The sequence below is a fragment of the Fukomys damarensis genome, unplaced genomic scaffold, assembly GCF_012274545.1.
Source record: "Fukomys damarensis isolate Sample0158 unplaced genomic scaffold, DMR_v1.0_HiC HiC_scaffold_28, whole genome shotgun sequence".
Lineage (NCBI taxonomy): Eukaryota > Metazoa > Chordata > Mammalia > Rodentia > Bathyergidae > Fukomys > Fukomys damarensis.
Window position 1 is genome coordinate 35,082,489 of NW_022900940.1, and position 23,731 is coordinate 35,106,219.

Consider the following 23,731-nt stretch of genomic DNA (forward strand, 5'->3'; position numbering starts at 1 on the left):
TCTTAACAGAACCCCAGTTGCACAAGAAACAACATCAAAAATCAATAAATGAGGTCATATAAAATTGAAGTTTCCATACAGCAAAGGAAACACCCATCAGTGTAAGGAATTTACCTATGGATTTTTTTCCAGCTACTGTAACAGAGGACTAATATCTAGACTATATAAAGAACTCAAAAAATTATGTCCCCTCCCAAAAAGAACCAATCAAAAGATGGGCAAGTGAAATAAATAGAGACTTCTCAGAAGATCATGAAATAAGTACATGAAAAAAATGTTCAACATCTCTGGTCATTAAAATAATGCACATTTTAAAATATTGAAATATTACTCCAGAAAAAAAGGCTATCATCATAAATCAAGTAATAACAAATGTTTGCAAGGCTCCTGAGAATAAGTAGCTCTTCTACATTGCTGGTTGAAATGTAAATTAGTATACTCACTATGAAAATCAGGATGGCGTTTCCTCAGAAAATAAAAACTAGAAATTTCATTGGACTCCGATGCCTCTTCTAAGTATCAGCCTGAAAGAGTTAAGGACATCATATTACAGTGATCCGTGACTTCCTGTGTTTATAATAGTGCAACGCATACTAGCCAGATCTTGGAAGCAGCCTCTATGTTAATCAGCTGATGGATGCATAAAGAAAATGTGGTTATGGGCCAGGGATTTAGCTCGGTGGTTCCACTATCTGCCTCACAAATGCAAAGTCCCAAGTTCAATCCCCAGCACCAAAAGAAAAAAAAAAAAATTGAGGTTTTTGTACCCAATCGAGTATTATGGTGCCATAAAGATGGATAAGCCTGAGTCATTTGTAGGATGCATCTTGAGTCCAGAATGTTAAGCGAAATAGATCAGACACACAACCTCTTATCACATGATTGCTCTTACATGAGAAAACAATAACTATAAAGAGCAAAATAAATGATAGATAATAGTAAACAGGTAAGCAGATCTTGTACAAAAGGGAAAATGACCAGTAAAGAGAAGGGGGAGGGAGTGGAGGAGAGGGAAGTAAACAGAATTAAGATGCTTTATAGTCCTCATGAATATAATGATTTTGTAGTACAGACACATACTAATAAAAATTTCTTAAAACTCTTTATGAGTGCTAAGCACATATTTGGCCCTTAATATTTGTTTTATTTACTGTGTCATGATTTAATGATAAAACAATTCCATAGACCAAAAAGACAACCAATAGATTATCTTTGGCCTTTGTGTGCCTCTGTTATTAGAGCTTTCATCAGTTTGAGATGTTATGCCTTAATTAGAACTGTAAGTACCCATGAATAAATTTAAATGATTGTAAATTTCAGAGATAATGTTTCTAATTCCTATGCCTTAGTCTCCTTTTCTCTGTACCAACAGTGTAATCAAGGTACAAGGTCTTATTTAAGTTAACAAATAAGTATCCTTCATTACTAAGTACTACGTAACTTGACAAAAATCTGCTTCCCGTGACAAAACAGCACTGAATCTAGTCACCAGCTCTGCTTGTACTTTCACAATTCCTTGAGCTGATTTTGCAAGAAGCCAGAAGAGCCATTGGTTTATACTTCTTTATCTCAACTAAAATCATCGATATATTCTAGCCATGGAAGTGCCTGTTTTCCTACAACGTATTATCCTTTCTGGGTTCAAAATATATTTGTAATTATTTATTCATAGACTACAAGCCATTTAAACCTACAGTTTCTGAGATGTACTTTTCTGTTGTGCTTAACTACTAGTTTATGTCATCTTCAAACATTAAAAATATGGTAAGAATAAAACTTTGACAAACGAAAGATGGATATAAGTCTGAAGTTATTTGGAAGTTCAAAATAATATTATAGAAACTATAAATGGGTTTTATTGTAAAACAAGGCTTAAGTAAATATTTATTTGTTATTGAATGATCAAGAATTAAGCAAGAAAAAACAATGGAAAGAGTAACATGAGAAAATGTTTGATGCAAAGTAGTCACAAATTAAAACCTTTCAGTGCATTGAAAACTAATTTAATTGGATTTTAAAAACACATGCCTAACAAAAATGTGGTGTCTCTAGTTTATGAAAAATCCCCCCTCTAGAATCAGAAGGCATCTGAAATAAAATGGTTTTATAATTGTTATTTTTTATTGTTTTGGTAACAAGAATTGAACTCAGAGCCTTCGCAAGCCCTGTGCCACTGAGCTACATTCCTGGCTCTGGTTTTATAAGTATTAACAATAATTATTTTTTTTAAATGTTATGTGTTGCATGTCCTTCATTTATTCTTTTAATACTCATTTAATTCTTTAATATAGAAGCTACCATTATTCTACTTCACAGATAAGGAACTTAGGGCATTTGTTCATGCAGATTAGGCATTAAGTAGCCAGTGAACTATATAATTTCTAACTGTGTGGCTGGGCCTTTTGATCTCAAGATTGTGACTTACTTGGTTCCATGTTTTTAACTGCTGTCTTATACTGCTTAAAATCATCAAAAGACAAGAAAGGAAGAATGATCAGTCTTACTGACAATACAAATGCAAATTTAAAGTTTTTTCTTACTAATAAAGAAATGAGAATAAAAGAAAATTCTGGAGTAGTGCTGGAAATACTTTGCCATACCTACTACCTATGGGCAGAAGGCTTCCTGTGCCTGGGGATCAGTGCTACAGGATAGAAGTCCTCCTGGTGGCAGTAAGGAATGTGCCATTGTCTTTGCCCACTCTTCTGGAACTCAGGGAAAGATGCATCTTGCCCCTGGTCAGACTTTGGTTTATAGTTTGTTACATTCATGGCTGTAAGTTCAGTTTGCAAAATTGTTCTTTCTCCATATGAGAGGGATCTGGCCTATGACAACTGCATATATATAGAAAAATGTCCGAGGGCTTTAGTGACTTTCTTTTTAGGAAGTTTTTCTAAAGAAATTGTATATGGGTTTTCAGCTTAGATAATATATTTTAAAGTATAAGTTAATTTTAGTGTGCCATAATAGAATTTGAGAGTAATTTCATGAAGCTGATTTAATAGTAGTCTCAAGTATTGACAAATAATTCTTAATGTTTAGATTGGTACAGGATGCTGGGAATATAGGTCTAATTCCTTTATTCAAACTCAGTAAATGGTTTGGGACAATTAATTTCCAATTGTTTCCCAGTAGAGCAGATTTACTTGTATATTAATGAGGCACAGGTGTTAGGCCCCTAGTGTCTGCATGCCTGGGAGGCATATTTCAGTTGTTTATCTACTCAGCCATAGGTACTGCAAGGTACACAGGCTTGAATTTAATAGTTTTTACAGTGAGGTCTTTTTTTATGTTTTCTTCATATTTGCCCACACCTGTTTAAATTTTAAAACTGATCATGTATAAATAAGTTGTAACAGTTTCCATAGTAAATAGCACCAACAATTGAAAGTCATCTTCTATTGTACTTACTAACATTAAAAAGAAATGATTTTATTCAAACATATTTCTAGTGAGAAGCCAATATAATCAATGCATACTTTTTGTTTTATATTTTTGGAGCAGATTTATCTTTGTCAATGTCCATATCATTCATATACTTTTTGTAATCATCTTGTGTATTCATTGAACTGCAATACCAACATTTTAAAGGAAATGGAGTAGCCTCCATAGACAATATGAATTTCAGTAGCTGGCATAATTATAGTTATCTACATATTCATTAAATCTACAGAAGAACAATCTCCAAGAAGACAACCATGCATTTAGAAACAGAGAACAACTAAATATATACATTTTAAAAATTGTATTTCTTAGATAATATTTAAAATTAATTTCTATGACACTGTTACCCAAGCAGAAAAATTTTTACAAAAGGATTCCCATGCTTTGATTTCTTTCAAATAGGAAAGAATGGGAAGAACTGTTTGTAAACAACAATTACTTGGCAACAATAAGACAGAAAGGGATTAATGGGCAGCTGAGAAGCAGCAGGTTCCGCAGCATTTGCTGGAAGGTAAGAAGAAAATATTTATTTACAGTTTGTGGTTGCAATATATCAACATATTACCTGATGCCCTGGAAGATTTTCCATGTAGTCGGGGTAGTGGTGGGGGGAATCATAGAATTTTCCAAGAGGATTTGATTCCAATTTTTTGCCATGCATGTTTATCTTTCATAGGACATTTTCTAATAAGGTTGAACCACCTTAGTCTTGAATAACTGGTGTAAAAGAATAATTTTTTTTTTTTTTTTTGGTACTGGGGATCGAACTTGGGTCCTTGTGCTTGCGAGGCAGGCGCTGGAACCACTAAGCTAAATCCCCAGCCCATAAAAGAATAATTTAAAATAACTATCTTGTCATCTCTTTTGATGGCACAAATCTCAGAGCAATACCAGTACTACCCAGCTTTTACAGAAATTCTTGAAGCTAGGCAGAAGTAGGTGTGGTAGATAACTTTCCGATTCCTGTTATGTCAAATGTTTTCATTTAGTCATCTTCCCTTTTTTCTTTATAAAAAGAAATGGAACAAATTTTTATGTTTCATTTGCTGGAAATACAAAATGAAGAGTAGTAAGAAGGAGAAATGGAAGGAAATTGGGTCAGTTTCCTTCTGAGGGAAATTTTGGGTTATTGCTTGCCAAAACTAGTAGTAATAATCTACAGTTATCTTTTTAATTGCTTAGAGAAACTGTCCCGTTTTGGTCTCCAGAAATGAATTAATTTAGGCTTAATCTTATTTTTAAAATGACTTCTATCAAAAGTTTTAAGGGTTATCTGCATAAATTGAGCATACGGAGTCTGTGCAAATTAAGACAGCAAGAAATGCATGATATATTAGACAGTTGTAGATTTAATAATTTAGAATTGATAATTACAATACATTTTTCTTCTGTTAGATGCAGGCAGTAAAGGCCGGAAACCTGCTGCTAGAGTATTTGTATACAAATATTTGTGCCTCACCCCCATTCCCTGTTGTTTAACTTTATCCTTCATTTGCTAAAAATAAACCTCAGTAAAAATTTATTTTCATGTTGTAGTAAGCTAAATTAAATCAAATTTGTCTTTTTAAGAATAGTTATTTTCATAAGCTGATTGATAGTTGTAAATTACATTTCATTTCTGCTATAAAAGGAATGACTACTTCGTAGGCTGTGTCCTCAGTACTCAAACTGTTTTTCTCTATTCTTTAACTGTGTATTTTAAGAAAAATCTTAAACCTAGAAGTTACTAACCAGACCTTATGCTTTTTAATAACTCTCTGTCACTCCCAGTAAGATAAGCATGCAAAATGGAAATTTTACTTGAACCTCCATGAATTTTCTTCATTTTTAACACTAATCTGGAAGAAACATTGATTTTGTTCTGTGGTGTAGCTTTTGAGATCTTGGCTTTGGCCTTCGGTTGCTCAGTGTTTGAATTTTCTAATTATATACTTTTAATTCTTCCCAAATATAAATTATTGGGAAATGAAATTGAAATGATAATATGCATATGAAATTTCATGGAAAATATCTCTCGATTTTTTTTGGAGATTCTGCAATTTTTACAGAAATTTTCTCTTTTTTTGCCTTGACAGCTGTTTCTTTGTGTTCTTCCTCAAGATAAAAGTCAGTGGATAAGTAAAATTAAAGAATTAAGATCATGGTATAGCAACATTAAAGAAATAGTAAGTAAACAGTAAATGTAATTAATGAATTATTTTCTTATCTATACAGATAAGTATCTTCTAATCTTATGTGTATTTGTTTTATCTCTTTATCAGCATATCACAAATCCCAGGAAGGTTGTTGGCCAGCAAGATTTGATGATCAACAATCCCCTTTCACAGGATGAAGGGGTAATGTTTGTCTTTATTTTATTTATTTATTTATGCTTTTCCAGTACTGGAGATGGAACTCAGGACCTTGCTCTTGGAATGCAGGTGTGGTACCACTAAGCTAATCCCCAGCCCTGTCTTTATTTTTATCTCAACCTCTCTTATGTATAAGATTATGCTTAGATGATTGGTTAAATAGTCAGTACTGAAAACAATATATTTCATGCCAAGTATTTTCTTTGTATATATTACCTAAAATCTGATAGAAATATTTTTGTGGTGTATTGTGTTATAGGAAGTTTATAATTTATACCTCTAGAATAGTAATACAGAGAAATCTCAGCAGTGTGTTAAAAACTAAGTAAAATGAAAAAGCATATTTAGGAGGATGGCACTGTCTTAATCCACTTACAGTGGGGATTGGGGCAGCTAAGGAAAGTCTCTTACATGAGAAGAAAAGAGAGAATGGTCCATTTAGCATAACTGCCTTCCAGAAAAAAAGAAGCACTTACTTGTGGTATGTGAAGAAGTTTTTAAAGAGGTCAGGGCTACCTCTACTCATTCCAGTGAATACTAGGAATAATTAGTACTGCAGAGGTTTTTCATTATTTATGGGTTGGGGATAGAACTCAGGGCTAGAACCTCAGCCTAACATGTGGGGCCCTGGGGTCAAACCCAGTATGAAAAGCAGGGGTGGGGTATATGTGTGTTAATTGAAAGAAGAGATTGAGTAAATTTTGTTTAACTTTAATTGTTGCTACTCTAATTCCTATTTAGCTGAGATTAGAAAAACTTTTTTTCTATTTAATAAATAATGTTATGATTTCTTTTTCCTGATATAATTAGTATAATATAGTCTTTGGTATAGCAATCTTAAAATAGTAAGTTTTAGAACTTTACCTAAGTTCACATTTTAAAACCTACGTAAAAGCCTTTTATATTATAAAATCTAGCCTTATAGATTTTTTTCTTTTTTTTTGGTAGTGGAGTTCAAACTCGGGTCCTAGCACTTGTGAGGCAGCAGGAAGCAGAACCACTGAGCCAAATCCCTGACCCCAAACCAAGCTTTATAGAAAACAATGTATATCTGTCTTAATGCATTGGAAATTCAAATCTGATTCAACTTGTGACTTGTTGGCCCATGGGTTCTATTCTAGTGCAGGTACCTTTCTGTTTATAGGCGTAGGAATATGTTCAGCAGTGAAGAGGATCATTCACTTTATACAGATAATATAAATTTTTAAAATACATATAGTAATATTAATTTGGAAGTATTGGTGTTAGAATAAAAAGGTGCTTTGAGATTAAACTAGATTTTAATAGGAATTATCCTAACCTCAGATTTTCTGTCTGAGAACCCTGAACTGAGAGTATAGAAGAGCATAAATTTAAAAACTTAACTTATTAAATTGAACTCATTCAAGTCAAGCAGAGAAGTGAAATTGTTTTAATTAGGTTGTTCTTATTTCAGAGTCTTTGGAATAAATTTTTCCAAGATAAAGAACTTCGATCAATGATTGAGCAAGATGTCAAAAGAACGTAAGTAGAACTTTTTACTTTAAATAATTCAAACTGTTATTTCTTTGTAATTTTAGAAAAATGTAAAATCTATACAGGAGCCTTAATTGAATGTCATATTCTACTTGTAGTAATAGCACTGTTTTGACCAGTCTTTGATAGTAGGATTATACTCTGTTCTTTTTTTTTTCCCCATTGTTTATTAGTACATTCAAAGCAAACAATACAGTTACATTTATCATTGGGATCTTGTACCTTTATATGATATATATTGGTTCTTGTTTTTTCCCCATACTTCTGCCCTCTATTCTTAAAATATAGGTTTATATGTTCCTTTTTAAAAAATAAATTATCTTTATAATATTTAGGATATTAAATACATTTAAACTGTTTTTTCATTTTTCATCAATTATTTGAAGTCATGAATCTGATCAGGCTGTTTTATAATCATTACATTGGTATTAGTAGAAGAACTTACCTCTTTATTCATTTTAATCCCTTTCTAGCCAGTTTACTTATAAAATAACAATTATTGTTTTTATCTTTCTCATTTCTCTTTCTTTTAAGCTACTCAAGTTTGCAGGTTCTCTCTAAAGCTATTCAGTTTTTACCATGTGAAGGACCAGTTTCTGATTTAGCACACAGTTAATGTTCATAGCTTATATATGTTGGACCTCATGTTTCCTAGTATTATGGTGGGAAGTACATAGAATTTTTTGGCAGAGACTCCAGAATGAATTCTAGATAATTATGCTGTAGTCATGGAAAGATTATGTTCCACATCTTTTCTCCCTAGTTTCTTTTTCTGTAAAATGGGAATAAACTTAGTAATGACTTCACAGGATTTTTATATATTGAGTACAAGTTTTGTATGCCTTATTCGAAATGCTTAGGACCAGAAGTATTTCAGATTTCTAATCTGGGGTTTTTTTTTCAAATTTTGGAATATTAGCATAGAATTTACCAGCTGATAATTTCTAATCCAAAAATTCAACATCCATAATACTTCAAAATTAGAAACTTTTTCAGCATCATGTAAATGCCCAAAAGTTTGGACTTTGGTTTTTGTATTAAAGATCTTCAGTCAGTACATGTAGTAATAGCACTAATTAGATAGGTGTTGAAACTATAAAGTATTGCATAAATATTAATAAATGTAATCATTAATTGGATGAGCTGGTTATGTACACAGCCATGAGTATATCTAGTGGCATCCTCCAAGACCTTGCAGCTTTACCTGTGTGCTCCATTGCTAGTTCAACTCCTGTCAGTTCTTTTACAATGTTGAAGCCTCTGGCTTTCTGACATTCATGTTTTTCCATGTCCCAGTCTCTGAATAATCAGAGGGTATGGACTGCTATTGAGTTACATTACATGTCTACAAGATGAAAGTTGCTATTTTAAAATGAAAATAATTCAGAATCGATCCTGTGTTCAGAGTTCAACAAACCTCTAGCTAACTGTAGGGTTCAGGCTGGGAGGTAGGAGGTCATTTTGGTTATTTTGTATAACCCTTTAATTGAGGAATAATCCATTCTTACAGGAAAGCTACTCTCAAAGATGGCAGCTGACAGTGCTTGATCTCTCTAGTGTCTAGTTTCAGAAAGTAGAGTACCACGGTGGTGCACATAGTAAATATTTGAATAAAATAGACTTCCCTCTTTAGTGGTAGTAAAGCAGCCCTTACAAAAACAAAATGTATGGTGTATACAGCTAACCAAACTATAAAGTTTCCTCTTTTATAAAGTACTTGGTAACTTTTGAAAGTTGACAATTTCAGGTTGATGAGTCTAATAAGATCAATTATACTCCATCTCTCCATAGTTATTAAATGGAAATGCTGTAGAGTCACACTCTCAGAGGCCATAGGACCAGAGTGTTTAAAAGAAATAGAAAAGAAAAGGAGAGAAATAAAGTGATAGCAAACCCAAATAGAAGCTTATCATTTTGTTTACTTAGTTCAAACATTTCTGCTTCACTGTGTAACAAAGTTATTTCTTCTTCAAAGTTGTACTCTTTTAATTATTTCATTTTATATTTTCTAGGTAGTTGTCTTGTAAAAATACAAGATGCATACATGTATATGGTACTAATTTTTTCTTAAAGTTTATTTCCCATTAATATGTTTTAATTAAATTGCAAGCCTACAATTCAGTGACAGCAACTATCATTCATAGTATGCACGGGGAAGGTTCCATTTGTATTTCCCTTGAAGAATTTCCTGTGACTCTGTCTTGGACTAGAAGGAGTTTACATGCCTTCTCTTGTCTAAATTTTATGGCCCAGAATGTAGCCTGTAAGGTTAGGCAGTTGTATTTTAAAGCCACCAAATTGCTTAAGCATAAAAGCTGAATAGCTTGAATAATTTTACTGCTTTGCATCTATTTAAGGCATTATGTGATCTAAATATCTATGTTTTTTAATTCAGTCTTTGAAGCAACCGATAATAAAACAAGAATACAACTCAGAGAAGTGTGCACAGTGTTACTTGTTCATTAACATCTCTGATAAGAACTTTGGTTTCTAAAACATGTTTATTGATTTAAAAGTACTATATTCCAGCCTTGACTTTTGTATTGAGGAGATTAGAGTGGCAAATGACACGGCAGAGTTCAGCCATCATAGCATGTAATTTTCCTCTGGTAGGAATGATTGAGACAACAAGCACATATAGATAAAGAGCAATTGTTGGGTGTTAATTACACTGAAGAATAAGATAGAGGAAGAACAGCTAGAGAGGTAGCTACTTTGGGAAGAGTCATTGGAGAAGACATCAGAGAAAATGGCCTTTGAGCAGAGATACAGAAAATTTTTGAAGACCAGTCAAGTGAAGATCTAAGGGAATAAAATTCCAGGCAGAGGAACAGCTAATACAGACTCTTTCAGTGAAAATGAACTCTCTTGAGAGGAACCAAATGAAGGTGGGGGGAGCCAAAACCAGATGATTTAAAGACAAAAATCTGAGAAGAGCACAAAGCTAAATCATCTTTTAGACTCTTAGTTACTTTTCTCTCATTGCTGATGCTACTTAAGGTAAGTAGCGCTCACATCTTTAATCCTAGTGCCCTTGAATCCTAGTGCCTATTGCACCATGAATCAATTCCAGCACCACACATTCTAGATCGAGCTACCTCTGACAAAGCCCCACCTGTGACCATGTGAGGTTTTGAAGAGACATCTAGACACAAGCCATAACATGGACCTTAGTAAGAAATTTGAATTTTATTTGAGTTGCAATGGGAAGCTGTTGAAGGATATTGAATCAGGGTATGATATCTAAAAAGATACTTCGGGCTGCTGTGCAATAGAGTAAACATGAATGTAAGAATGGAAGCTAGATAGCAACTAGGAGTCTAATGCAGTATTCAAGTTAAGTAATATAATTGTCTTAAGACTACAGGTATAGTAAAAAAGGTAATTAAGAGTATATAGTTTAAAATATGTATTTTGTATTTTCAGTTACAAATCAGGGGGTCATTATATGTAATTCTCTCACATCGGTTCTGTTCTAGTTTTATTGCTGTTTCCATTATTTTTTGCCTCTTACCTGCAGCCTCTTACATAGGATCTAGTATCTTTCCACCTCCAGTCCATTCCATGTCTTACTGCCCACTCTTCTCAATGCAAATTTATAGTCTTGCTATTTTACATAATCCAAAACCTACAGTTCCCTATGGCCTACAGAAGAATTGATTGTACCCCGCTTCTCTAACAAACAACCAATTCTTTAGGTTGGTGTTTCTGGCATTGTTACATGTGTAAGTTCTGTGGTTTCCATTTTCCATGCTTTGAAATTTTCTGTGTTCTCTTCTATTGGATCCCTGCTTTCTTCCAGTGCTCCCTGTTAGATTCCTCAAAAATTTGACTTTTAAGGCCTGAGCTTGTCATCACTATGTCCATGGTGCATTTTCAGGTCTTTAAAATTGTAATGCCAGGGTTCTAGCTTAGTAGCAGCGCACCTAACTCACAAGCACAAGGTCCTGATTTCAATCCCGGTAACAAACAAAAAAACAATTATAAGTATTTTGTGTTTATTTTATACTTATTTTCTTAAAACTTTTTAATGCCATTATTTAATTTGGTTTGGCGTGTATTTATTTATTGGTGGTACATCTGCTAATACTTTCAGTAAATTTATACTAGTCCCTTGAGAGTGCCAGGCACTGGTGTTACCATGATAAAAATATGACATAACAGCCTTACAATGTAAGGATAACGACTGTTATAGGAGCAATGATGTATATAAAAACTCTGTTGTTAGCCCAGGTCTTATCTTGCCATCTAATTATAAGCCCCTGTGATATACAGGCCTAATCTTCTTTTAATGTCATTGGACTTTGCCAAGTTGATGCTTTAATAAATCATCACTAGTTATGAATTGTATCACTGACAAGCAGTGTTATTCAATTTCAGTTATATTCTATAACATCTTTTCAGTCTTCAGAAATATAAGCATACTTTTTAAAATACTCCTATGATCGACCTAATACTGTAAGTTTAAACAAGATAATTTAATCTTATAAGCTATGTTTTTGTCATAATTTTTTAATTTGATCTGAATATGTCACTATACTAATATACTCTTCTTCTTCAAATAATTTTAATATTATGCCGCTAACCCTTTTTTGGCTCAAAGGGTTTTATATTCATTTACTTGTTCCATATCTTGATAGATTGTTATTGTTCCCATTTTCATTACTGAAAAATGCCTCATAATCAAAAGGTACACCTAGGAATTTCCATTTTATTGTATTTCTAATTTAGAAATTGAATTATCTATTTGCATTTCTAATTTAGAAATTGAATTATCTATTCTGAACAAATTTTACCAAGTTTCAGAGCTCTAACATTAATACTAAATTTCAGTATTATTTAAAATGAAGAGAAATAATGAGTTTAGGATGGAATATCATTTCCATATTAAATGCCAAAGAAGTATGTTATTTGGTCTATCAAGGTCTATTCTAAATATGTATATATATATAGCATCTATAACATCATTTGTAGATTAACATATTAAGCTATTGCCAAATAGTTTCATCTTCAAATGTGTTATCCTTCTCTCTTGAATTAAATGACTAAAAATCTTTATTTTATCCTTGTTCCTGTGACCATATTTAAAATGTATTTTAAATAAATTTGATTATCTGTTGGATATGCTTCTCATCATCTTTAGTTTGGGGTATTTTTTATTTTTAGTTATTGTAGTTAATGTTAGGTGGGTCACTTATTAGTTGATTACTATTCCCTACCTGAATGTACATGATGTTATTAGATTTTATTTTTTAAGATGCAGCTTTCTCATTTTAATGCTTCCTTTTTGAATAATTTACAGGTAGGCCAATTTTCACACATACTTTAGGCAAACTTTGTGTCCTTTCTCTTTTTAAATCTTGTCATTTGGTATTGTGAGGATTAAATAATGATTACTGAAATCTCTTAAAACTGTAGATGTGTGCTGTCCAGTTTGTTAAAAACATGTTGCTATTTAAATTTAAGATTAAATAAAATTCACATTTCAGTCTTCATTCACAATAACCATATTCAAGTGCTAATAGCTACTATATTAGTGCATGTGTAATTTCTGTCAATCCAGAAAGTTCTATTGGTCAGCACTAACAGGATAGTTCATTGTTTTATTTCTGTATAGTACATGACGTAAATATCTACATTTTATTTCCTTTTCTCTTGAGCAAACAAAGTTTCATAGTGATTAAGTCTTCTTTAAGATTTTTGAGAAATGTTCTTATGTTACATGGTAGTGTGCAGCTGATAACTTAGACTAGTGTTGAAAGTTTTTTATGTGAGCAGTACACAAAAGTGATTTTACAGAGTTTATCAATTTTTTTTAAAGACAGTCTTCCTCTCCATTCCCATTTGGCAGAAATGTTCCCAGCTCTTTGATCCATTGATTGTCACACCTTACAAAGTTACAATGTCCTGAATGTTGGTGTTTTTTGCAGAATTTCCTCCAAGACCATTTTTATTTAAATAAAAAACAAATTCCTCAGGGAAAGGAGGATTTTTAAAAGCTATTTCAGAGCAAAATTGATTTTGGTGTGTGTTAATGCAGACAATCTGCCCAGTGTTAAAATGTTAAAGAGGGAAAAAAAAATACAAGCTGCCATATTCATGTGATCATACCAAAATAGCAGCTTGTATTTATATTTTCAGTCTCCTTGAGGTGGACTCCCGGCACACATGAATGAGTGGATGTACTTGGTGTGGTGTTGTGATTTTATTTAATGCAGGCAAAGTACATGCTTGTGCATGCACGACCAGCCCTCACATATGCACTTGTTCACAGCCGAGAAAGTGAAAACTACAACACAAGCCGCTCTGTAAGAGTTGTCAGCAACCCATGTGTGTGTTTCTTAAATATTAAAGAGGGGGAAAACAGATTTTCAGGAACACAAGAAATAGTTCTTCTATACAATAGCCTATAGTCCTTTCTCATCTCATATTTAAGGTAAAAACAAAACAATTTTTTCTTGTGTATGTGTGTGTAGACGGGGGAGGATGATGGTGTCATCAAAACATATATAAACCAGGAAAGAAAAACTTGCATAAATTTTTTTTTTGTACTGGGGATCAAACTCAGGACCTTGTCCTTACCAGGCAGTTACTGTGCCACTGAGCTACATCCTAGACCTTGCATAAATATTTTAATACTAAAATTATTGAGACATCATGACATTCAAACAAGTTATCTTTGGCCTCCACAGTAGTGGTCAAAGTGGTAACCTTTAGCTTACAGACATTTATTAGTACAGCAAAATGCTGAAGTGTATATGTAGTTTTTTTGGCAGACACTGTGTGTGTGTGTGTGTGTGTGTGTGTGTGTTTATAATTTTTTACACATGCATATTTTTATACTGCTCTTGTTTTAAAGTATGTACTGTATTTCCCATTTCTGTTTTATATAAGGATTCAAATTCTTAGCATAGATTTATTCTAATGTGTGAGCTTTTAAAAACCTTAAAGATTTTTCAGTATTTGAATGAACCTTTGGTTCTCTACTTACTTGCCTCAGTGTTATGAGCAGCTTTCCTCCACCCAGACCCTTCCACCATGCTTTTTCTGCCTGGAGCCAGATGACCATGGACCAAAACTCTTTGCCAAAATAAGCCTCTCCATCTTTAAGTTGTGGTTTTTAAGTGTTTTGTCCAGCAATAAGGAAAGTGACTAAAACAAGTATTTCCTTTTTCTTTAAGGCTTTTGAGAGCCATATGTTGTTCTTTATTAATTGCAAAGGCAAATTAAAGCCAAAAGAACTCTGTTTAGGCTCTCCTGCTTAATCTTTTCATCCTGAATCCCTGAGATCATAGGATTAATTTTCCTTTTTCATCGGTCCATTTTTTTTCAGGTTTAGCGGGGTGATTTATTCATTCAGTTACTATTACTTGAAAAATTATATATTCCATCACTGTATTAGAAATCAAAGATTCTAAGTTCTAAATTCTAATTTAGAAGTTGAAAATTAACAGAAGATTGTGTCTTCTTTTTTATACATATTATAACAGTGTTTTAAAGTTGTATGTAATTCTGTTTTTTATAGGGTTTCTTGATTTCTGGCTTCTTACATGAAGTTTCTCCATATTCTTCCATAATGGGCATTTGTGTTGATGATGGTTATCTAGTTAAATCCTTTCATTTTTTAAAGTGAAAAGTTGAAGCTGAAGAAGAGTATGATAAGCAAAACTTATTGATGACTAACCTGTTATGGGTTCACTCTGCTACTTTACAATTTTTGTTGATTTTATTTGCCTAGATTTAATGCTTCCTCAGTTCAAAATATTATTAACTACTGTCTGCAAAGTACTTGGTGAAGCAAGTGGCACAGAAACATAAATGATCTGTATCTCATTTAGAAAAAAGTAGAAGCTAAATAAACAGATCTAAATAAAACAATGTCTAGATTTTAACTTTAATTTTTATTAGTGGTACATATTTGCAGTACAAAATGACTACATTCATTGTAGGGAATTAGTATAGGTAAGTAATATATCTCAATTCTTTTTTTTTTCCCTTTGATTCCCTCCACCTTCCTTTTATTTTGCCAGCATCAGATTCATTTATTCATCTTATAAGTCTTCTAAAGTTAATTTTCATACATACAGATTAAAAACCAGGACTAATAGGCCAAAAAACATAAAACACAAAAGATAGTAATACTAAATCAAGGTACACTTTTAGATGCATTGTCCACGGCGTATTATAATTTTTTTTTTTTTTTAACCAGGGATCAAACTCAGGACCTTGTGCTTGCAAGGCAGGCATGGTGCAACTGAACTAAATCCCTGGCCCTATAACAACTCTTTTTTTCTTACTGTCTTTTATTTCACACTTTATTTATATATTGAGTTTTCATATAAGAGGAATCATACGTTATGTAAGCTTGTTCTGCTTCACTTAAACATTATGATCTTAAGATGCATCCATTTTCTTACAGATGACTTAAGTGTATCCTTTATGGCACAGTAGTACTCCATTGTTTATAAATATCACATATTCTTTATTAATCTATTAATATAGGCTTTCTACAAGAATTAACTATTATGAATTGTGTTGCTATAAACATGGGTGTGCATATATCGTGTTATATGATGTCTTTAACTCTTTTAGGAAGATACCTAGAAGGGGAATGGCTAGGTCAAATGGAATTTCTGTTTTTAATTTTTTTGAGGGATCGCCATACTGATTTCCATAGTGATTGTATGAGGTGGCACTCCTGGCAACACTGAAGAAAGATTCCTTTTTCCCTACAGCCTTACCAGCATTTGTTCTTGGTTGATTTCTTGAGATAGCCATTCTTTTTGGAGTAAGATGGAATCTCAGTATAGTTTTAATTTGTATTTCTCAAATGGCCAGGGATATTGAGCATCTTTTCATATATTTGTTGTCCATCTGTATTTTTTCTTCTGAAAAGTTGTATTCAGTTTAGATGCCCGTTATTTGATTGTATCTTTAAATTTGTGGCGTCTAGTTCTTTTTGAGTTATTTATATATTTGAGATATTAAGTCGTTTGTCTGAGAACTGTTTGGCAAAAACTTATTCCCCATTCTGTAGGTTGTAGTTTCCTGCTGTGCAGAAGCTTTTTAATTTTTAAGTTGTCTTGGTTATCTTCTCATTGCTGTGATAAAGTACCCAATGCCCACAAGTTAAAGAAAGAAAGGTTGGGCCGGGGATTTAGCTGAGCGGTTCGGTGGCCTACCTTGCAAGCGCAAGGACCCAAGTTCGATCCCCAGTACCAAAAAAAAAAAAAAAAAAAAAAAGGAAGAAAGGTTTATTTTAGCTCACTGTTTATAGAGGTTTCATTCCATAATCAGCTGGCTTCAAGACAGAGGGGTATGACAGAGAAGAAACAATCCATGGCATGGCAGGCAGGAAGCCAAGAGCATGTCTTCTTTCTGTCCCTTATTTCCCATTCAGTCTACAAGCCTATTAGTTTAAGCTTCCCACACCGAGAATGGGGCTTCCCTCTTCTGTAAATGTATTGAGCCACACCCAGAACTGTGCTAATCCAATTAGGGAACTAATTCAAGATTTTACACAACCTTAATCCAGTATCAGCCACCTCTGGGTCCTTCCACTTCCCAAAAGACACACCTATGAATGTATGAGGCTTTGAGGGACATCTAGATATAAGTCATAATAGATGTGATCTCATTTGTTGATTCTTGGCATTATTTCTTGTGCAATTGGGGTTTTGTTCAGAAAGTCTGCCTATACTTGTCTTCAAGTGTTTCACCTATTTTGTCTTTTAGCAGATTTTTTTCTGTTCTAATGTTTAGATCACTGATTTAGTGTATAGTATGAGATTAAGCTTTTCTATTATGTTTGTATCTTTGATTTAGTGTAGTGTATGGTAAATATGGGTCTAGGTTCAATCTTAGGCATGTGGATAGCAAGTTTTCCCAGCATCATTTGGTAAAGAGGTTTTTCCTCCAGTGAAAGAATTTGTCTCCTTTGTCAAAGACAGTGTGGCTGAGTATTCCTGGAGTTGTCACTGCATCTTCTGTTCTGTTCCATTGAGCCATAAGTCTGTGTTTTGTTTTGTTTGCCTGTACCTTGCTATTTTTATCACTGAAGCTTTGTAGTATAAATTCCAGAATCATAATTCCCCCTACATTGCCCTTTTTGCCCAGAATTACTTTTGCTATTCTAGGTTTCTTTTGGTTCCATATGAATTTTAGGATTGCTTTCTCCAGTTCTATAAGCAGTGCTATTGATAAATTGATTGGGGTTAGGTTAAATCTGTATAACAGGATTGGAAACATGTCCATTTTGACTATTGGTTTTACCTATCCACAAACAGGATATCTTTCCATTTTCTGATATCTTCTTCAGTCTCCTTTTTCAGAGTACTCTAGTGTCTGCTGTGAGATCTTTTACTTTCTTGGTTAAGTTAATTACTAAATGTTTCATTTTTATGATGCTAATTTCTCTCAGTGAGTTTGTTATTGGTATAACATATACCGGAATGCTCTTGATTTTGAGTGTTGATTTTGTTTGTCTCTGCTCTACTACTGAATTTAGTTATTAGTTGAGGAGTCTTTGTTGGAGTTCTTGGCATTTTCTATACAGAGGATTGTGTCATCTGCAAATAATGATAATTTAACTTCTTCCTTCCCTTTTTATATCCCTTTTTTTCCATTCTTTCTGTTGTGTAATTATTCTAGCTAAAGTTTTGAGGGCTATATTGACCAGAAGTATTGATATCAAACATTCTTATCTTATTCCTGATTATAGAAGGAAAGCTTTCAGTTTTTCTGTTTAGTGTTATGTTGGTTTGTCATAGGTGGCTTGTTCAGATTGAAATAAAATCCTTTTGTTCTTATTTAGGATATTTATCATAAAAGGATGTTGGATTTTGTCAGGTTTTTTTCTATATCTTTTGAGATATAATTTTTGTCCTTGCTTCTGTTTATATGATTCATTACATTCATTTATTTACATATGTTGAATCACCCCTGTATCCCTGGAATGAACCTTAGTTGGTCATGATGTATAATCGTTTTGACGATTTACTGCATTCTCTTTGCCAGTATCTTTTTTGTTTTGTTTTGTTTTTTGAGACAGGGTCTCACTATGTAGTTGAGACTGATCTGGAACTCACTATGTAGCCCAGGCTGGTCTTGAACTCACAGCAATCCTCCTGCCTCAGCCTCCTGAGTGCTGGGATTACAGGCGTGTGCCACCATGCCCAGCCGCCAGTATCTTATTGAGGATTTTTGCATCCATGTTCATTAAATGTTTTGGCCTGTATTTTTCCTTTTTGGTTGAGTTCTTTTTAGCTTTGGAATCAGGGTAATGCTTCCAGGAATTACTTTGTGAATACTGCTTCCCTTTTTTACTTCATTAAAGAGTTGGAGGAGTGTCGGTGTTAGATCTTCTCTAAAGTTCTTGTAGAATTCAGCAGTGAAGCCACTAGCTAGGTCAAATGGAATTTTGGGCTTTTCTTAGTTGGTAGTTTATTCTTCAATTTCACTGACTGACACTGGATTATCAGGATTTTTATATCTTATTGATTCATCTTTGGTAATTCATATGTATTTAGAAATTTATCCATTTCTTTTGAATTTTCCATTTTATTAGGTATAGGTTCTGGATTTGTATCTTTTAATGCAGTGTTTCTCAACTTTGGGAGTTGTACTTTCAATTTTTTGTTCCTGGGACAAATTGACACACACACCTTAAAAGAGGAAATGATTTATTTTGCCTTATGCTTTCAGAGATTTCAGTCTATAGTAAGCTGACTCTAAGGCAGGACCATCGCAGAGGTGAGTGATAGAGGAAAGCTGTTCAACCCATCACAGCCAGGAAGTAAGAGAGTAGGAGAAAGCCAAAGTGAGAAAGTGTGGGAGAGAGGAATGCATCCTTCTAGATCATGCCTCCAGTAACCACTCTGACTACCAACTAGTCCCCTCCCAGAGCACATTCAGCTCTAAACTCATCAGCGGTTTGATTCATTGATGAATTTATCATCCCATAACCATTCACCTTCAAAAAGGTAACTTTTAATGCCTTTTCTGGTATGTTCTTGATCCAACCATAACAATATTGACATTTTAGATCAATTCTTCCTTTTGAGAAGTTGTGATGTACATGCAGGACTGAGATCTTCCTATTAGAGACATCTTTTTCAGTCTTTTTATAGACCCTTTTTTCTAATTGAAGGGTTCTCTGAAGCATCGCCGTAGAGCTTTCTGCATTAACAGTTTTATAGTTACACCTCTGGCTTCATTTTCAATCTCATTATTCTGTCTATGTCCTAGTTTTGATCTTGGCCAAAGGAGCGTCTCAGTAATAGCATCATTTGCTAATTGGAGAAGCTGAGAATAAGAAAAAGCAACATTTTCAAACTGGGCAAGTTTGAGCACATGTATTTTCCTGTAGTGTTTTTCTCTGTTTCATGTAATCCCTCACTGTGAGCCTGCTCCTGGCCTGTACCTAACAATCTCTTTCATACCCTTTTGTCCTTAACTGACACTCTCCTAAAGGTTCTTTGGATTTCTACCCAAGTCCCCTATATATTTCTGCAACACATTTGAGTTACTGTTCTTAATAGAACTTCAGTTTCAAATTTCAAAACATCCATTAATTATCTTTTGTCACATAAATAAATCAACCAAAACTTTGAAGCTTAGAACAATACTCATGTATTATTTCATAGTTGCTACAGATCAGTACCATTGAAGCAGTTTAGCTGGGAATGTCTGTCTTCAGAGTCTGGTGTGAGTCTGGAGTTGCAGTCATGATAGCTTGACTAGGATTTGAGGATCCGTACTGGCTCCTGCTCATGTGGATCTTTCCATGTAACTACCTAAGTGTCCTCCTCTAGAGGAAGTGATCTAAGAAAGGGAACCAGGAAGAAGCTATCTCATTTTTATGTCATAACCTCACAAAGGAGGTGTAACAAAGAATTTGCAGATGTAATCTAAAACCCACTTAACGTTTGTGTACTACTTTCCCAAGTCTCTCCAGTGATTTTTTTTTTCTATTCTATCCACCTGAAAGGAAAATGTATACAGGGGCCTGCCAGGTGTGTGATAGAGTAGATTTTGTGTTCACATATAGCTTCCACTTTCATTTGTTATCACAGCTCTCTAAAGAGGAAGCTGGGAAATTAGAACCATCTAGGTGCTTGGGAGAACAGAAAATAGTTTTAATTGAATAGAGAAAAATGGTAAAATCATCCACACAGGAAAAAAAGGACTTTGTGTCTGTTTTCAGCCAATTGTTCTTCTTATAATTTTGGTTTAATTTTTCAGTTTTCTGTAATAAAACAATAAACCACAGTAAAAGTGTTATAATTATTTTGGTGTTTCATATAATAGGCAGTAGTCATCATCTCATTTTAAATTTTAAATAAATGCTTCTTTTGATTTTCTGCTTTTGAAATGTAGGCATAACAGTTATATTTTCTTCAAGTCCTGTGTTTCTTTGTCCTAGTGCCTGATTATAAACCTTCACCAAGGTTTATTTTTTCCTTTGGGGCATATTATTGAATACTTCTGCTTTCAGTAATTCATCTGGGCGCAATGCTTTGTCTATTTTAATACTTCTAATTACCTAATTATATACTATAATGCAATGACAAAGCCCTTTGTCATTTTGCTCTTTTCTTAACCCCTTTCTTACTTAGGAAATATTCTTCCTCTTTCTTTGTTGTCTGAGAAACTCTTCATTACAGATATCCCAAATATTTGTCTGACTTTCCTTTATGACCTGTATTGAGATATACTATTAGTTGAATGTCTTTCAAACCCATCAGACCCCTAGGCTCCAGGTTATTGGGACTTAACGTTCGTGTTTAGTTGCCCTCCATCCCTCACTTCCTGATTCATTTCCACATGCTGAAGTCAAATAAGAAAATATCTTAAAGGCAAATATTGTGGAATGTTCTATTTGTTATAAACTATCTTTTGTAGCAGAAGTAGTGGCCATTCTGTCATTAATAGATCTTAATGTAATCAAGTAACCACAGGTATCCCTGAAACAACTGAAATTAATAAGAATTTTAAATCACAGCAAATTAAATTTCAGAGTAATTTAAAAATTGGAGAAATTTTTTCTTATACACATATCTTAGATAATAAAAGGGAAAAATAATCAGATTATAATTTTGCCATCTTGTGAGTGACTGTTAATGAGTAGGTATAGTCAACAATCATATGTGGTTGCTAGCATCACATAGAGAGAAGCTTATGTTAAGTGCCTTACGATAGAAGTAAACAACACTAACTGCTTTGGTTATGTATGCCTGCATTTTAATCTCCCCCAAAGCTTAAAGAATAATTATTTTGTTAATTAATCTACAACTTTGACAAGGCTAAGCAAGGACGGCTCACCTCTGTTCAACATGTTATTGATTGGGGCAACTGGAATTATCTGCAAGCTACCCACTCACATGTCTGGTTGTTGAAGCTGACTTTTAGTTGAGCCCTTCTCTGGAGTTCTGGCTGGAGCATTCCACATGACTTTTCTATATAGCTGCTTACCTTCATCACAGCATAGCTGCTTGTTTTGAAGAACTGGTTTAGAAAGACAGCCAGATATAACCTGTGTCATAGCACCATTTCTGCTGCATTTATTATTCTAGAGACTATTAACCAAGCTTAACACATATTAAAAAAGAGGGAAATCACCATTCTACTTTGCTACAGGAGGAAAATCAAAGAATTGAGAGCATATTCTCAGACAATCATACCTTAACCTTTGAAGAATCTTGCTAAAAAGTTGAACTATAATCTAGTTGTCTTGTGATATAGTTATCAATGTATAGGAAATATAAGAGGAAGAAAGGTGTGTTAAATAACACAGTGGAGGTATGATAAATAAAATTAAGAATTTGAAAGTTTCTACAGGATTAAAAAAAATCTGGGTTTTTTTGTTTTGTTTTGTTTTGTGTTTTGTTTTTTGTTTTTGTTTTTTTTTTGGTACCAGGTATGGAAGTTGGGTCCTGGTGCTTGTGAGGCAGGGAGCAGAACCACTGCACTAAATCCCCAGCCCAAAATCTGGTTTCTTTAACAAATACATTTCAAGAAAAAAGGACAAATTTACAGAGTAAAGGAATTTTAAATACATATTAAGGTTCAGTATTAGTAGGTAATGAAAAACATTAGCAAATTGCAATTAGTGTGCGACCACATCCAGATCCAAAAGCTTTTTATTTTTATATAATTCTGTTTGTTTTTGCTTTTGTGGCCTATGTTTCAGTGGTTAAATCTAAAAAAAAAAGCATTGCCCACCCCAATGCATTTTTTTTCTTCTAGTAGCTTTGTGATTTTAGGTTTTAAGGTTAAATAATCCCATTTTGAGTCAATTTTGTAAATAGTGTGAGATAAGTGTCTACTTTCACCTTTTTTAAACATAGATATCCAGTTTTTCCACCATCATTTATTAAGACTTTTTCCCATTGTATGAGATGTGGCCAAAGTACAGGGTATGTTTAAATTTTTTTAATGTATTGCAGTAAGGCAGAGAGGAAAGGCTGGGGATGGAATAAAGATCCTTGGCACTGGAGCCATGAATCTGGGCCTGATGGCTGTCCTAAAAGGCGGAGCCCAGGTTGGCTAGTGGCAGGGATGGGAGAGAGCCACGAGAATGTGGTCAGCTAGGGTCTCCCTGTGTAGCCCAGGCTGGCTTCAAACTTGCCGCAATCCTTCTGCCTCAGCTTCCAAGTGCTGGGACTACAGGCATGTGCCACTCCCTGCAAAACTGCTTTCTTTATAATTAAAAGAACTTTGGCAAGAGGGCTATACCCTGGGAAGTGTGCTTTAGGCTGCAGGCATGACTTTGGTCAACTGCTGATTTCAGATGGTGGTATCTACCTGGGTCATTTGAGAATGGACTTTGTAATAGATTTGAGGTACTGACCTTCTTAGATGGCCCAAGGTATCAGCCGGAGTATGCCCAGGGCAAATTTAATGGCATTGGAGTCTTCATTTGATACAACAGCATGACCTTTCAGAGAAATGACCTTTGGGAGAATTTAAAAATGGCAGAGAAGGTGGTTTTGGCCTTCTCACTTTTCCTGATCGTTCTCATGGGATACCCCATAATGAAGGTCTCTTTGAAAACAACAAGCTGCTGTGGCAAGAGAAGAGTTCTGCAGTGGTCCAGCAGGCCCACAGTGCCTCCCAGTCAGCCAGAAATCTCACTGCCTGAGGGGCATTGGGTTCAGATGGAAAAGTGTCAGGTAAATCCAGTGTTTCCATTGTTTACTTGAAGAGATGAACCAGAGATGAGAAAGGAAGGGGAGGGGAGGGAGGGGAGGGGAGGACTGTGGAGCCAAGCCTGTGATGTGCTCCTTCACCTGCCAATAAAGAATTTGATTACAGAAAAGTGCTGAGGACTTTGACCCAAACAGCAGCAGTTGGTAGCAATTTTGTCTTTCCCTGACCCTCATGTGTAGAAGACAGAGGAGCTAGATTTTCTTTTTTTTTTA

The 23,731-nt window shown here is 34.1% G+C and overlaps 1 protein-coding gene across 17 annotated transcripts in view; it reads left to right on the forward strand.

The window, feature by feature from the left end:
• Tbc1d5 (TBC1 domain family member 5) overlaps positions 1-23,731 on the forward strand; it is a 552,135-nt gene that overhangs the window by 316,991 nt on the left and 211,413 nt on the right. For all 17 annotated transcript variants that reach the window (XR_004514672.1, XM_033757108.1, XM_033757102.1 and 14 more), the window contains 4 exons: positions 3,847-3,955; positions 5,520-5,609; positions 5,706-5,780; positions 7,231-7,298. Coding sequence is in view for 16 of the 17 variants with exons in the window: in XM_033757108.1 (XP_033612999.1) it covers positions 3,847-3,955; positions 5,520-5,609; positions 5,706-5,780; positions 7,231-7,298 (342 nt within the window). In the remaining variant the exon portion in view is untranslated. The remainder of the gene's footprint in view (positions 1-3,846; positions 3,956-5,519; positions 5,610-5,705; positions 5,781-7,230; positions 7,299-23,731) is intronic.